Source organism: Medicago sativa, chromosome 7 (genome assembly GCF_051527215.1).
Source record: "Medicago sativa cultivar Bolivia chromosome 7, Bolivia_mono, whole genome shotgun sequence".
Taxonomy (NCBI): Eukaryota; Viridiplantae; Streptophyta; class Magnoliopsida; order Fabales; family Fabaceae; genus Medicago; species Medicago sativa.
Window position 1 is genome coordinate 103,207,424 of NC_140755.1, and position 16,135 is coordinate 103,223,558.

At 31.2% G+C, this 16,135-nt stretch overlaps 1 protein-coding gene and 1 pseudogene across 2 annotated transcripts; both read left to right on the forward strand.

Moving 5' to 3' along the window:
- Positions 1-2,305: 2,305 nt before the first annotated feature.
- LOC146911565 (uncharacterized) lies at positions 2,306-3,475 on the forward strand. Its single transcript, XM_085725798.1, has 2 exons — positions 2,306-2,701; positions 3,040-3,475. Exons 1-2 carry the CDS (start codon positions 2,333-2,335, stop codon positions 3,163-3,165), a joined length of 495 nt encoding a protein of 164 aa, XP_085581924.1. The 5' UTR covers positions 2,306-2,332; the 3' UTR covers positions 3,166-3,475.
- A 9,959-nt stretch (positions 3,476-13,434) lies between these two features.
- LOC146911566 (protein LIGHT-DEPENDENT SHORT HYPOCOTYLS 1 pseudogene) lies at positions 13,435-15,524 on the forward strand (annotated as a pseudogene). Its single transcript, XR_015018940.1, has 3 exons — positions 13,435-13,760; positions 13,883-13,939; positions 14,690-15,524. The product of XR_015018940.1 is annotated as a protein LIGHT-DEPENDENT SHORT HYPOCOTYLS 1 pseudogene (transcript).
- The last annotated feature ends 611 nt before the right edge of the window (positions 15,525-16,135 follow it).

Below are 16,135 nucleotides of genomic sequence, written 5' to 3' on the forward strand. Positions count from 1 at the left end.
TTGCCAAAGTAGTGCATGTATGAAACAGACATGTGCTTTGTTACACTAAGCATTCACCTTCTACCAAAAAAAAAACACTAAGCATTTGTTCATGTTGATTTAAGATCATTCGGTTCACATTTGATCTTTACTAAATAGTAACTTTTAAACAATCTTCACCATTGATTTGAAATAAAACAACCAAGATCAATAATTATGTCACAAATTTATATGAATCCAAAGAGAAGTGTTATTTGAACGACCAATTTGGTGACAACTTATTTAACAACCATATTTTACAAAGAAAAAAGTGGTATTGCCACGAAAACCATATCAATAGAGAGATAAAGTAAAAAGTAATGTGAGTATGAGAGAGAAAGTTGTTGCAAAAGTTGTCACTAAATGGATGTTTAAATATCATTTCTCAAATCCAAATCCAGTTTTTTAACGTTTATGTAGCAACAATTTAGGCCACATTTGATTACAATTGTGTGAAATAATTAGGATTGTGGTGTGATTTGAAATTTCATCATTGTTTGAATGGAATATTTCTCAAATACCAATAAAACCATAGATGAGAAGCAACAAAAGCAATTTGTTTTTTATCTTCCTTATGGGACCATAGCTTTATGATTTGTTTAATTTTATCTTTTATATGACCATTACCTAATTGAAATTTCATTGTTGCTTATATTGGTGAGTGTAGGTTCTGATGGCCAATTTGAAAGAAGAAACAAATGTGAAAGAAACCTATGAAGAATGGATGGGTTCGGAAGGAGCATGGATCCGTGACTACAGTTTTCATATTAATCCTTACATTTGAATAAGTTTATGAAATGCAAATTATTATTAATTAGTCTTTCAATCATATTTACATTACCTACTCCTTGTCCCCTATCCAAATTTGGTCGGTGCTCCTTGTGTATATAGTCCAAGTAAAAGAGTATGTACCTTTTGGAAAAATAAACAAATGCACTAATTCTGCTTGATGCATATATTTTTTAGAGAAAGAATTGAAAATGTAGTTGTTATTTCTTTGAAGGGAATCATAAAGTAGGGAAATTTATCTAAATTAAAAATTTTGGTTTGTGCGGCTTTGATTTTCACATTTATGAAGGCCAGCAATTTTCCGTAATTTGAACATTTCTCCTTCAGAGCTAAATTTTTGAAAAAATATGTTATTCAACCCGTGCGAAGATTACTTTGACTAATTGGAATTTCTCTCCCAAAGTTATCATAATCTTTCTTTTCTTTGACAAAATCTTATTATGTTTTCTTTCTATTGAACCTAAATTGAGGGAAAGGAAAGAAAGGAACAGAAGAACGTTATTGAACCCTAAGAAAATGTTATTGAACTCATAAGAGTGGTGTTGAACAGAATAACGTTCTTCAAAAACCCTTTTTTCAAATAAATAAAAGTTCAGAAAGTTAAAATCAAAAAAGGATAGGTGCAGAGACTCAATGGAAGTTGTTCTAACAAATGAAGTTGACAACATTTACTCTTTCAATGGAATAGTATTGATTGATCAAATCAGTCACTCCACCATAGTCTGATGGATCTTTTGAATAACGGATTAATCAGACGAGAATAAAGATAGAGTCTCATTCTACATGTCAATACCGACATTAATGAAATTTTTAGTAAGAGGAAAATCCGTCGACTTTAGAAATCGTGAGGGTTCAAGTCCCTCTATCCCCAAAAGCCCATTTAATTCGCTAAATTTTTATCCTATATCCTTTTTTTTAATTAAAATTCAAAACAAAAAGTATTTATTTTTATTTAGTTGACATAGACTCAAGTAATTTCCTAAAATTAGGGTGGTGTGTCAAGAATGGTCAGGATAACTCAGCCGGTAGAGCAGAGGACTAAAAATCCTCGTGTCACCAGTTCAAATCTGGTTCCCGGCGATTCATTTCTATGAGTATCTATTCCCAAATTTTAATAAATTTGTTAATAGATACATATTTTTTAGTGGTCTTGATCATCATACATAATTTATCTAGGCGTACGGAGATATACTCTTTCTAGATCATCATACATAATTTATCTAGGCGTACGGAGATATACTCTTTCTAGCTAAAGAATGAATAGATGTATATTCTAGGTATAGAAAGTTAGTCTGAAAATGAATGATTCCATTTTGTTTCGATTTTTTCTGCGCTCCAAAAAGAATGTTAATATTTCAACAATATTCAAATCGTAAAATTACTTGGTTGAAAGGCCAAAAAGTTTAATCTAGGGAAGTTCAGAGGTGAGAATAGTCAAAATTTATCTGAGATACATCATAAAAAATTCGAGTCTCCTAGATTGCTTCTTTATGATGAAGGGATTAACTATGTCACACACTTTGGCATGGATGAGATAGGGGTGTACATGGGTAATGGAATCAAAATTGCTAAAGAGTTTGGATTTTTGGTTCCAACCAAGATTAGGCTCGACTACGAGGGCAACAAGAATATGTATAAGCTGACACAACTAGGACCATTTCACATTCCAAATGTTTTCCCCGTGCGAGTTAAAAAAGAACCTATTGAAATTATTTCAGACGATGACGCTGACACTGAACAAACGAATGGTAAGGATGAAGCAGGAACTGAAAATGAAATTCAGCCAAATGTAGGTGCTGTCAACAATTTGCAAAGAACTAATGCGGTGCATTATCATCACTTTCAGAAGAATGTGACAGCAGCTTTGGCCTTCATTGAAAGACCCCAAGCCTTGGTATGTAAAAAGCTATTTTTAATAAATCTAGCATCATCTGCTATTGTGAAATAAATATTTCAATCTATATTATTCTGTTTTTCTCCAATATATTTCTATATATTCTACAAAAAATAAAGTTATGAAAACTTGCTGACTATCAAAAAATGCAGACAAATGTAGCAAATGAATAAAACAATTGAAAAGAGATAACATACCACATATCCTCTGTTGTTACATTAGATTTAGATGGTGTTATAACTGTAATATATTAGCGTCTCACAACATCAGCCTTAAAGAAGTAGTTTCTGCTCAAGCTATCTATGTGCTTTTACACTTTCATTTTTGATTTCATATAGCATTTTCCTAATCAAATATCCAAAAGAGTCTTGAAGAGGAAGTATCTAAGGATGACTTTAGAGGATGTAGAGACACACAAGACATATAATTGCAAGGTAACAACTGCTGGCAGGGGGGAATGCTGAGAAATCTTTGGGTGGTGAATGATCTAACTTCGTCAGAGACCACGACTTACAAGAGAGTGACAGGTTGATCTTTGATTTGGAAGATCCACCAACAAAAATGTATGTCAGACACATCCGCGGCCAGTAAACAATGAAAGGTAGTGCTTACTTTTGGGAGTTTTGGAAATTTAACTTTGTAATCCATCAAACACAACTACTTCAAAATCTATGTTGTATAACTTTTGTTTTGGTTTCTTTTATGGTAGACCTATCTAGGATTTGGTATGTTATGGATCATGGCTTTTTATATTTATATGCATGTAATATCTATGTTCGCAATCAGTTCACTTTTAAGCGTTAACAAATGTGTTTGCCAACAAAATTATCCGAAAAAAAAAAAGCAATCCACCCCGTGCGAAGCACGGGCTGATAACTAGTTCTTTTTTTAAAATCAATTGAAATTCACAAAATTATCCTTTAGTGTTTAGGGGGGCTTTTTGATAAATGACTAGTAGGTGCAACTTGTTAACTTGCACCTTAGTGTTTTTAGGTGGGTGTAAGTTAACACCCCTATATATATATATATATATATATATATATATATATATATATATATATATATATATATGCTGTTAACTTACTCCCACCTAAAAACATGAAGGAGTAAGTTAGCAAGCCTACTCCCATTTGCTTTTGACTAAAAAACCCACTTACCACATCCAAATCAATTTTAAATAGAAGGATAGTTTTGCAAATTTGATTTTAATCAATTAAAAAAAACACTCATTCACACAAAACACGGCTCAACAACAACGTAGATTACTCTTTCCTTAAAAAAAAAAAAACAATAACAACGTAGATTACTCTCTTTTTTGGTTGCCAACGTAAATTACTCTCTAAGAAAAAACAACGTAGATTACTTCAAAGAAAATAAAAACAACGTAGATGGATTTGCTAAACAGGTGCATTTATCTCTTCTTTTTTTTTTTTTTTTTTACAAATCAACCATGTAGATGGATTTGCTAAACAGGTGCATTTATCTCTTCTTTTTTTTTTACAAATCAACCATGATATAATTGAGCATTGAAAAAAAATGAACATGAAGACATGGAAATTCAGTGCTATTTTTTTAGCTGTTTCCCCTATAAATCTGCCATACTTTTATTTTAAAAGGAACTGTGTTGTGTTGTTTTTGGAGAATGAAATTCGATTAAAAAAAAAAGGACAGTGAGTATCACTTTTGTTCGACAGATATTTGTCTTACGAGAAGAAGAAAAAGAAAGGTGTGTTGTGTTAGTTTTAACCAAATAAATGTAATTTACTAAATTATCCTTTATTCATAACTAACTGAAAAATGTGCAATTGGTTTTTAAGTAAAAAACAAATGGGAGTAGGGTTGCAAACTTCCTCCTTCATGTTTTTATATATGGGCTGCTAACTTGCACCCACCTAAAAACACTAAGGTGCAAGTTAGCAAGCTATACCCACCTAAATTATTAAGGGGCAAGTTAGCAACCTACACCCACTTGATCATTTACACTCGTTTTTATAAGTATTATTGAGGTGCAAGTTAGCAACCTTCACTAATTTACACCCACTTTCATCATTCAAAATATTGTTTTCTTAAAAGTTTGTTTTTATTAATGTTTTGTACCTTAAGCATGTCATTGTCTTTTTTGTTTCTTTTTTTAAGGATCTTTTTTAAGCTAGTTACAAAATTACCCTTCTATTTAAAATTAATTAGAATATAAACAAAATGGTGTTTTAGTGAAGCTTAGTGTTTTTAGGTGGGTGCAGCTTGCTAATTTGCACCTTAGTGTTTTTAGGTGGGTGTAAGTTAGCAACCCTATATATATATATATATATATATATATATATATATATATATATATATATATATATATATATATATATAAAGAAAACTATCACTTTCAGTACTTTTGGTCACAAGCCAAATACTTTCAGTACTTTTGGTTGAATTTTTCCTTTCAAAAATACCCTCAATTTTCAATACAAATAACACATGTAACAAATAGATAAGAATAAATTTAAATATTAAAATAAAAATGTAACAAACACATGTTCAGTTTTTTCCTTTATCATTTAAAAAGTGTATCAAACTAGATGAATGTGTGTGTGTGTCTATATGTATGAGTGTGTGTGTATGTATATATATATATATATATATATATATATATATATATATATATATATATATATATATATATATATATATATATTGGGTTTGCTAGGATACACCCACTAGTTTTTATTAAGGTGTGTTTTAGCAAAGATATAACTAAAAAGTTGTTAAATACACCTTAAGGTGAATGTTGCTAAAACACTCATTTTAAAAAATAAGTGGGTGTACGTTAGCAACTCCTATAGGCATTTGCTATAATACACCCACTTATTTTTTAGAAGGTATGTTTTAGCAAGTTATAACTAAATAGTAGTTAAATACACTTTAAGGTGTAGCTTGCTAAAACACTCCCACATAAAAATTAGTGGGTGTGTTCTAGCAAATCCATATATATATATATATATATATATATATATATATGTCTGAAAGCAAAATACTTCCCTAGAATGGATTTCTTGGATGTCGGTATTGGTCACAATCCAAGCTATACTTGAAGGAGCATATGGAGTTCACAAAATCTTATTAACTTGGGATATAGGTGGAAGATTGGAGATGGCTCCCAAATCAAAGTTTGGTCCTCACCATGGATACGACCTCTTTCAACTCTTCGTCCCTCAACAATGCCACCTCCACATTTGGAACATTTATTGGTTCGTGATTTAATAAATCCAAACTTGCATACTTGGAATAGTTCGCTCATCAATAACATCTTTTTCATCTCAGACGCTTCAGCCATTTGCGGATTGCCGCTCCATACGCTTAATATGCACGATACTCGAGTCTGACATCATTCTGTTGATGGTAATTATACTGTTAAATCGGCTTATAACTTATGTATGTCTCTGGAAGCTGAAGCCAATGCTTCCCCCACTGCAGTTACGCATAATTGGAACATTATCTGGAAACAACACGTGCCTCCCAGAGTTCGTTCCCTATTATGGAGAATGGCTCATTGTTGCCTTCCAACTCGCACTCGTTTGATCCAGAAAGGTTTACCTATTGATGATACCTGTGTTCATTGTGACGTCTTGGCTGAATCCCACATCCACTCATTCTTTGTGTGCCCAAAAGCTATGAATTGTTGGGAGCAAGTTCGATTGGATGGTATTGTGCGAGAGTTGTTGCATGATGCAAATGATTTCATATCTCTTCTTTTTTATTTCTTTAGCAGGTTGCAACCACATACCCAGGCAACGACATCTATGATTTTATGGAGTCTGTGGAAAAGTAGAAACTCTAAATTATGGGAAGGCGTTGACACCCCTTCTCCTTTGATCGTTCATCGAGCGCATAATTCACTTCATGAATGGCGCTGTTTACAAATAGCGAGACAACCTAACCAAAATATACATCAGGATGGGCTATGGGTTAAACCCCTTCCTTCCAGTTTGAAATGCAATGTAGACTACGCCCTCTTCAACAACAATACCATCACAGGGCTCAGCATTTGCTTTCGAGGCTCTTCAGGGACGTTACAATATGGATTATCTAATTATTCTTTATATACTTCTTCCCCTTCAGAAGCCGAGGCTCTAAGCCTTCTTGAAGCCTTAACCTTCGCTGACAATCAAGGCATGGAGTCTGTCATATTTGAGTATGATTGTAAGCTAGTTGTTGATGTTATTATTTCCACCTCTACCCCCTCTTAATGAGTTTGGAGATATAATCTCTATATGTAAAACCTCATTAGTATCCCACAGTAACTACTTTGTGTTTTATGTAAGGAGGCAAGCAAATAGGGTAGCTTATAACATAGCTAGAGCTTGCTTATCTCATCCTAGCCCCTACCTTTTCTATCATGTACCCGACTATTTGTCTCCGCTTATTATTGCTGAAATGAATTAATCTTGCTTTTGCTAAAAAAAATATTTCTATATATATATATATATATATATATATATATTTATTTATTTATTTTTTCATTATCCCAATTATACCTTTAAACAACAACTTTTTCTACAATAAAGATTGTTTTTGGTGTCATTAAAAAAATAAGAATTTAGATTATATATTTTTGTTATATTATTGGTTTCATTGAAATAGATAATCATGATTAGTTTGATTTGTTATAATTTGAAAATAAAAAACAATTATATTTTTACTTTTAATCAAAATTAAAATTTCATAAAAAACAACGTTCATAATTTTCAAACATCAGCACAATAAAAATAGTGGAAAGACGGACACGTAATAATAGTGTAACTCTCAATTGGTTATTTAAGAGGTTGAGCAATATGAAAGATCTATAGAGCAATCATCGACTATTTATGGAGAGTAAATTACTCCTAACAACGTTGGACTTTGTGTTTTAAGAGCTCAATATTTTTTGTGAAAAAAACCTCTAATATTGATCAAAAAGTACAGTAATCTTATTTGAGCTATCAAACTATTTATGGAGAGGTTCAAGAGAAACTCTTAAGTGGTCATAAAATTTTGGACAAAAAATAAATAAAAAAGGTAAAAGGGAAGTAAATAAATAAATAATTAATGAGTATTTTTTAAATAATTAAATGATATGTATTTCATGTGTTTGTTCAAATCTTGTAACCACTCAAGTATTTTTTGAGATTGGATTGTTAAAATTGGTCATACTATATGTGAGGGCAATTTTGGTGCAAACTTTCTTGCTAAAAAGGGTGTTAACAAGTGCTTGTTGTCTTCTATGATTTCACTTATCGTCATGTCGCTTTGCTCCTAGCAGACAGACACCATGCGTGGGGGTTACATTCTTTCGTCCTTTTCTAGTTTTAATTTTGCAACAATTTCATTTTTTTCTCTACAACATTTAATAAAGTACAGTACATCCTCTCAAAAAAAAAATTTAATAAATACATATGGAAAATATTTTTGATATACAAAATTGACATTAAATTTAGATGATTGACATAGTTGAAATATTTCTTTTCAACTGCATTATAGAACCTCTTTAAGTTTCAACTGCAATAATTTTTTTCACCAACATATGAATAACTATTTTTAATGTTTCTTGCTGCAACCAACAATAGACACTTTGATGGAAACATTAAGTCAAAAAAATAATAACAATTGTTAACAAATTAATAATATTATTTTAATTATTATTTGTTAGCAAACGAAGACAGATATAATTTTTTTTACAGATTCCATTATAATACTCCCTCCGTCCCAATTTATTTGACCCCTTGGCTCATTTCACACAGATTAAGAAAAATGTATAAATAAAGGGGAAAGTGGAATATATTGTATTGGGAATGATAAAAGTAGTATTATTTAGTGTTATATTGTATTGGGAATGATGAAAGTTGTGTTGAAAATTTAAATGGGTCAGTTATTTTGGGACACTTTTTTTTAGAAAATGGGTCAGTTATTCCGGAACGGAGGGAGTACTAACAAATTATCCTTTTTATTGAGTCAATTATTTTTATCCTGTTTAGTTTTTAAGTTGACACAGTAAGGAAGGGTCCACCATCTTTCATGGAGACCACTGACTGTAGGGTGAATTTGTGCCTCACCTGAAGGAACCTCTTTTCATCCATTGTGCAATGCAATGCAAATGCAATGCAAATGCAATGAACTTGGTTTTAATTAGTTTAGGATTTGATGTTTCATCCAATAACACTTTTTATAATTTGTCCTCTGAGGTCGATTCAGTTTTAGAAGAGCCATTTTCATGACTTTCTGGTGATTATATGTATTGGACCCTCATAAAACAATTTTCATAGAATATTTTTCCGTTTATATAACTACATGAACTAATCCCTTCAGAAAGATCACGAGCAAATTTATTAGTCATCTCTTGCATATTTTTTTCGTTTCTTGTCTTCAAATTTTTTTTGAAGGGATGTCTTCAAATTTAAATAGTAACATTTTATTTTTGACAAATTTAAATAGTAACATAATATAAATTAATAATACATGGTTACTTAGTAATGTAATGGCGTTCATACACTTTGTGCCCGTCTAGGGGCGGACCGGGACTTAGAATACCAGTGGGGCACAATTTTTTTATCAAATAATTAAATAATAGTAAATATAATAAGAAGTTATTCTAAAAATAATTGTAGCAACCAAACTTATTAACAAATAATTCCTGGACTCTAGGCATAACTGGAAAAAATTTCTTCATCCTCATTCAGTTATACAAAAAAAAAAAATTAGAATACTTAATTACAGTATGTCAAAACATGAACAAAAAATTAATCATAACCCTGCCTAATATGCAACAAATTTGCAGCATGTTTGACAATTTAATCTGTGTAAAATTAATCATAACTCGAACATAAAAATGATAACCCCACAACCACTTCTTGATGAAGCGTAACAATTAACTGTGTGTGTTATAAAATTGGTTGAAAATTAATAGCATGTGTGTTTTACAATTGATTCACAATTGCCATTTGATGAAGCATAACAATTAACATAAGCCTTAAAAATCACATGAACTATTGATAGTTATACCTCTTAAATTTCAATCAAGATATGAATAATTTTCTACCAAAGAGGAAAGAAGGAAGAACAATAAAAAGGAAAAGGAAAGCAATTCTGTCAAAAACAAAAGGAAAAGGAAAGCAAGTGTGTTGTTATTGTTCTATTATTACTACATATTTTTTTGTTTAAAAAAAAATGGGCCTGGGCCTGCTGTGGCAAGTCCAGTGTGGCACTTGCCACTGCAGGCCCAGGCAGGTCCGCCCATGTGTCCGTCCATCGATTCTTTTTATTGTACGAATGCGTATAAATTGTGAACAGTAGTTTTTAAAATTATAAGTATAGATAATAAATATTTTTCAATTTCATATTTTAACAAGCTATTTTTTTGAAAGAATGTTTTAACAAACTATATTTATCTTTTTCAATGACACCAACAATATAACAAATATAATATAAATTATTATCTTTTTGAATGACACCAACAAAATAATATTATTATAGTCAAATTTTTTTAAGGGTCTAATTAAAAATGAGAAAGCTAGTCCAAAATCATGTATTATCTTTATGAGAAATTATATTCATACAAACCATTTTGAGACAACTTTCTCTTTCATACTCACATTATGTTTTACCTTCTCTCTCTATTATCTTGATTTCCGTGTCAATAACTATTTTTATTTGTAAATTTATGATTGTCCCAAAAATTGTCAGACTAATAACACACATCTATCTTTATATGCAGTACAAACATGCTAAGTTATGAGAGAGGGGTCGGGGCAGGTATAAAAGTAATATGATGTGCAGGTAAAGAAAAATACAAGAGAAAAGGCTAAACTTTTTTTTATAAAAATGGAGAGAAATTGCAATCAAAATTAGATTAAGCGTAAATGATAAAATAATTAAATTTTTATTTTTTCTGGATCCTTACAAATGGTCATGATCAGAGATTGGATGATTACCTCTTGTAGTACAAAACCTTTGAAGTTGAACTTAGAAAGTGATCATTGATCACAAGTACTGCATGATTGACAATACCTCTACTCAATGCACACAAACAAAGCTCCTTCAGTCACAATGCTAGCTGCTTGCTAATGTGGTATTGGCTTAACAGAACCAAGGTTTCTGAAAAGCGAATTAGGCTAAATGTAAAATGTTTAAGCACAAAGTTTCTATTTATAGAACCACTTGAGTGGTCTGCAAGCTAAGCACACTATATCTTACGGTGTACCACATTTTCACTTAAACACAATGTACCTTACGATGTACTATGTTTCTATAATTAGTGTTGGTGCATCGCAAGATCGCACCACTAAATAAGTCTCGATTATTTATATAATCTCTCATCAATATGTTCTTGTGTGTGTGACCATCTATGTTTTTGTAACGTTGACAATCATATTAAATAACACATTTAATATTATAAATAGTGAACGGTAGGGCTGGAAATGAGTCGAGTCGAACCGAACCTGTCTGAGCTCGACTCGACTCGATAAGAATTTGCTCGGCTCGAAACTCGACTCGAGTTCGACACAAACTCTTTTTTCAGCTCGAGTTCGACTCGATTAAAGTTCACGAACAGTTCGGTTCGGCTCGTTAGGTTCAACTCGTTGCTCGAGTAATATAATTCAAAAGTTTTTTTTGTTTTTGTCAAAAATTTATATTTTGACCTTTTAATTTATTTAAAAAAGTATACAAAGATTGAACTAAAAAAAACTATAGACCATGTTTGTCTTAAGACTACTACTAAAGAAAAAGTAGTAGTACTTTAAAATCAAAACAACTGTAGCGCAAGCTATTTAGATGAACAAATGCACTTCTCTTTTATAACTACTCTTCCACTATGCTGTTATTAAACTCCCCGATGTGGGACAAAGTTTAGCACATATGTCTAGTTAAAATCTTACACAAATGTGTTATTTGCTTCTTGTTGTTTCTTTCACTCTTTTTTTGGGGTGATATTCTTTCTCTCTTTTATTAAATTGTTAATTAAATTAGAAATAACTCCTCCTCCTCTCTTTGATAAAAAAAAAAAGAAAGAAATAATTCCTCTCAAAACAAGTACATAAATATCATAGGAAGTTTGTAATAAATTACATGTGTTGTATTTTAATATTAAAGCTTGTATTTTATTATTTTTTACTAAATTTATATATATATATATATATATATATATATATATATATATTATCGAGCCAACTCATGAACCAACCGAGTCGAACTATATAAAGCTCAAGTTCAGCTCATTTATTTAACGAACTTAATTTTCAGCTCAAGTTCAGCTTGTTTGGTTCATGAACCATGTTCAACGAGTTAATTGTCGAATCGAGTTCCGAACTATTGTCGAGTTGGTTCGGTTCATTGCCAGCCCTAGTGAACGGTATTCAACAATACATCACTGCTATCCAAGTGATGAGAATATCATATGATATGATAACATCTATATGTGATAAAATGTTTACGTGTATAATCACCCTTATGTATATATCGAACAAAATGCATAGTGTGCCTCCTTGTCCAGTGCAGTATTGAGACCTTTGACATTGTTTTTAAGTATAAGCAAAAAGTTAAATTTAGGCCATTCATGTCCTTCAACGTGATTTGTGGCCTACACATCAATCGACTTTATGGTCATCTTGTTATGGACGACATTTGAACGACAACAAAATACTTGACTTCACAACTAGGGTCCATAGTGGTATTAGGTCGAAGGATGGTATACATCACTATCATTATGAGAATAATTTATGACACTTACATAACACTCTGCGTAGTATTCTCATAGCAAATCAATCTATTATAATTATTACTCATAATACATATGTGAAGATATGACAACTCTTTATCAATGACCCGAGATCTGATCATCAGCCTACCCACATGATAGTCTATACACTTTAATATTATCATATTTTACGATAAAGTTTGACTACAAATACTAATGTTCTATATTGTAATGAAGTCTCACACAATTACGTCACACTTAATGTTTCATTACTCGAACTATCTATTTTAGGGACTTTATTAATCTTTTAACAAATATAATAAAGAATGTCTCATATTATTTAATGATAAAAATCATGATACAAAAATAAGTTTAACTTAAAACTATTAACTTCTAGATCTTACACCAGCATAAAGTAAATAACACATGTGCCCACCGAAAACAAAACTCAAAAAATTTGAGATTGTAGGTTAAAGATAACTCATGCTTAATTAACAAATTTACCACCAAATTCGCTTATCTTATAACACGGACCCACCTAACATTTCCATGCATTTATGAAGAATTTGAATTTTATTGACCATAATCGAGGCGACTCACACTGACCACAATCTTCCCATAATAATGTTTCGTCAAATAATAAGCGAGTCAGCGTAAATCATAATATTTCTATAACTTCTACTCCTATTTTTAATAATTAATTGAAATTCATTATTATAATTCTCATGAATATTGATTATTAAAAATAAATTATTAAATAAACATTTTATAAGCAATAATTTAAATGACCATGACTATTGACCATGTGAAATTGTCCCAAAGTCAAAGGATTGTTTTATATAACATAGTACACATATTTAAGAGGTTTGAATTTCACAATTTTAAAATTGGATTGGTAAACATAAATGAATAAAATAAAATTAAATATGAATAAAAATTCAAACCAAACAATATATTTCTAAATTTATTTTCATCTTGACAATAATATATATACACACACATACATGTCTGTCCATCTATGGTCATCTCACCTCACATCATCACTGCTCTACACACTGCCACACCTTGTCTTGTTTTGGGCCATGCCAATACATTAACAATTACCCTATTCTCTCTTACTCTCTTTTTTTCTTTCATGTGATAACAAAGTGATACATCCCACTTCACTTCACTTCCCATCACTCACAGTCACAATATTGAAACTCACACTTTGTTTGCGTTTTTTTGTGGTAAAGTAAGAAAACACAACACATTCTTTCCATCTAGTTTCATTCCATTTCCTGCAAGCAATTGCATTGCATCTACCAACAATTTACCTACGATCGATCGACGGAACAAACAAAGGTATATCCCTCTCTTCATTTTCTTTAACTATATATAGTTTTTCTTTCGATTGAGTTTTAACTATATATAGTTGCTAGTACAACCCTCACTCATTTGCCATGCACTGTTCTTTCTTGTTTTAGTTCTAGCTACAAAAAAGTGGAAAACCCTAGCAATTCACAACAGAAGAACGATACTAGGTAATCTTTTTTCCATTTAAACTATTTATTTAGAGTTGTTTGTTTATATCAAGCCCGTTCATTACATTTTTTTTTTTTGAAAAGAAATTTATTTTAAATTTTTTCATCCGTTTGTTATAAATTTTGAAAAAATTAGTCTAAAATAAGCTAAATTGGTTTAGATGAGAAATTATTTTGAGTATATTATCTTAAAAATTATTTTTGATAACTGAGTTTGTTTCAAAAGTTATTTTCATCAACATAAGCAAAAACAAAGTAGCTTCAAGCTTTTTTTTTTAAAAAAAATCTAAATATTATTCTCTAAATTAATAAATAGCATAATCATTTATATAATATGGCCTAAATATTTTTTTAGTGATTTTTTAAAAATTAATTTCGAATTATAATAATATGATTATTTTTTTATTAAAATAAAAAACTAGTTTTAGTAGCTTCTGAAAAAATATTCGATTTTATTGACCGTAAGTGTTAGATTGAAAAGATATTAAAAAAATTATTTCTGCCGTTTTATACAAATGCAAATCAAGTTTTGTTTGATTTCTTTAGATTTTAGAAATGGCATGCTCTAGATGATGGGTAGTACCAACCAAATTTCAAGTTATGTGAGTGTTCTCTTTGAGCACACATGATAAAATTGAATAATAAAAAAAAAACTTATAAGATTGATCGAAAAGAATATAATATCTAAAGATGATTTCTAGATTATTTTATCTAACAATGCTTTTTATTTGAATTTGAATATTAAACAAGGGACCGTAATCTCACGATTATACAAGAAATATGGCATTGGTTTCAGCTGAATCAACAAACCCTAGCAGCTACAATGGAAGTGATTCAAGTGGTGGCAACAAGATCAACAGGTACGAGAGCCAAAAGAGGAGAGACTGGAACACATTCTGCCAGTACTTAAGAAACCATCGACCAGTACCACTTTCTGCTTCAATGTGCAATGGAACTCATGTTCTTGAATTCCTTCACTACCTTGATCAATTTGGGAAGACTAAGGTTCACAATCCAACTTGTCCTTTCTTTGGGATGCCAAACCCTCCATCTCCATGTGCTTGTCCTCTCCGTCAGGCTTGGGGTAGCCTTGATGCTCTCATCGGTCGCCTCCGCGCTGCTTATGATCAAGAGATTCATGGTGGAAGTAACCCTTTTGGTGATGGCGCTGTTAGGTTTTACTTGCGTGATGTTCGTGATTTTCAGTCAAAGGCTAGAGGAGTTAGCTACCATAAGAAAAGGAAGAGACCTAACCGCAACATCACAACTACTTCTCAATCATCCTCTTGATTTCTATTTGTCATGAACTCAAATCTAAATTGCTGTTTATAATGAGAATCTTTATATTGCAATAAAAATGTGGCAAATGTGATCAACATTGCGGGCACCTTAAAATCTGTTTTTTTGGTGCTGCATTGTGATTCTATATTAGACCACAATTTAAAATCATTATTGTACTAAGAAAATAATTAAGGGTTATCTTTTTTCTTTTGCTAAGGGGGTTATTTTTTTGTTGAAATTATAATACACATTCATGCGACATGCATGCACTTGAATCATTCTCATTAATTTGTTCTTATTGAAATACATGGGAATGCTTTGTGTGTTATGGTTGATATGTTCTTTTGGTTGAGGTTTTTCTTTAATTTCTTAGCATCCATGAACATGAATTACTACAGAATTACGTCGTTGAGTATTATTATTGATCAAAGGAGAGACAAAAATATGTAAATAACTAACGAGTCAAATATAATATAAAATTGGTCAAATCGGGTTAGGTATATATCAGTTGAATCCTATATAAATATGATATTGTGAGATGCGTACCGCAAGTCATAGATCACCCTCTATTCTATGCTATAGCTGCCTGTACCTGGCTACAAATGGACATGTCTAAAGTAATTTGATGTGAGAGCATAATTTGATGTGTATATATCAATTGAGTAATTGACAAATACGGGAAATTATTATTTCCTGCGGTTTGGACAGCGAGAGCCATAGTTCTTAAATTATAGTGCGCTAGTATGTGATGAAATGAAAAGTCTCCTTGTGTGAATTCTTCATTGGAGTTACTTTTCCCACCCTATGCCTTTCCTAGCGCGCCCTATTTTTTTCCCAAAATACCATTCGTCCGGATTATCTATTCCGAACCAGTTCCGGAATACATATTCCGGATTTATTCGTGTAGTTTGACAC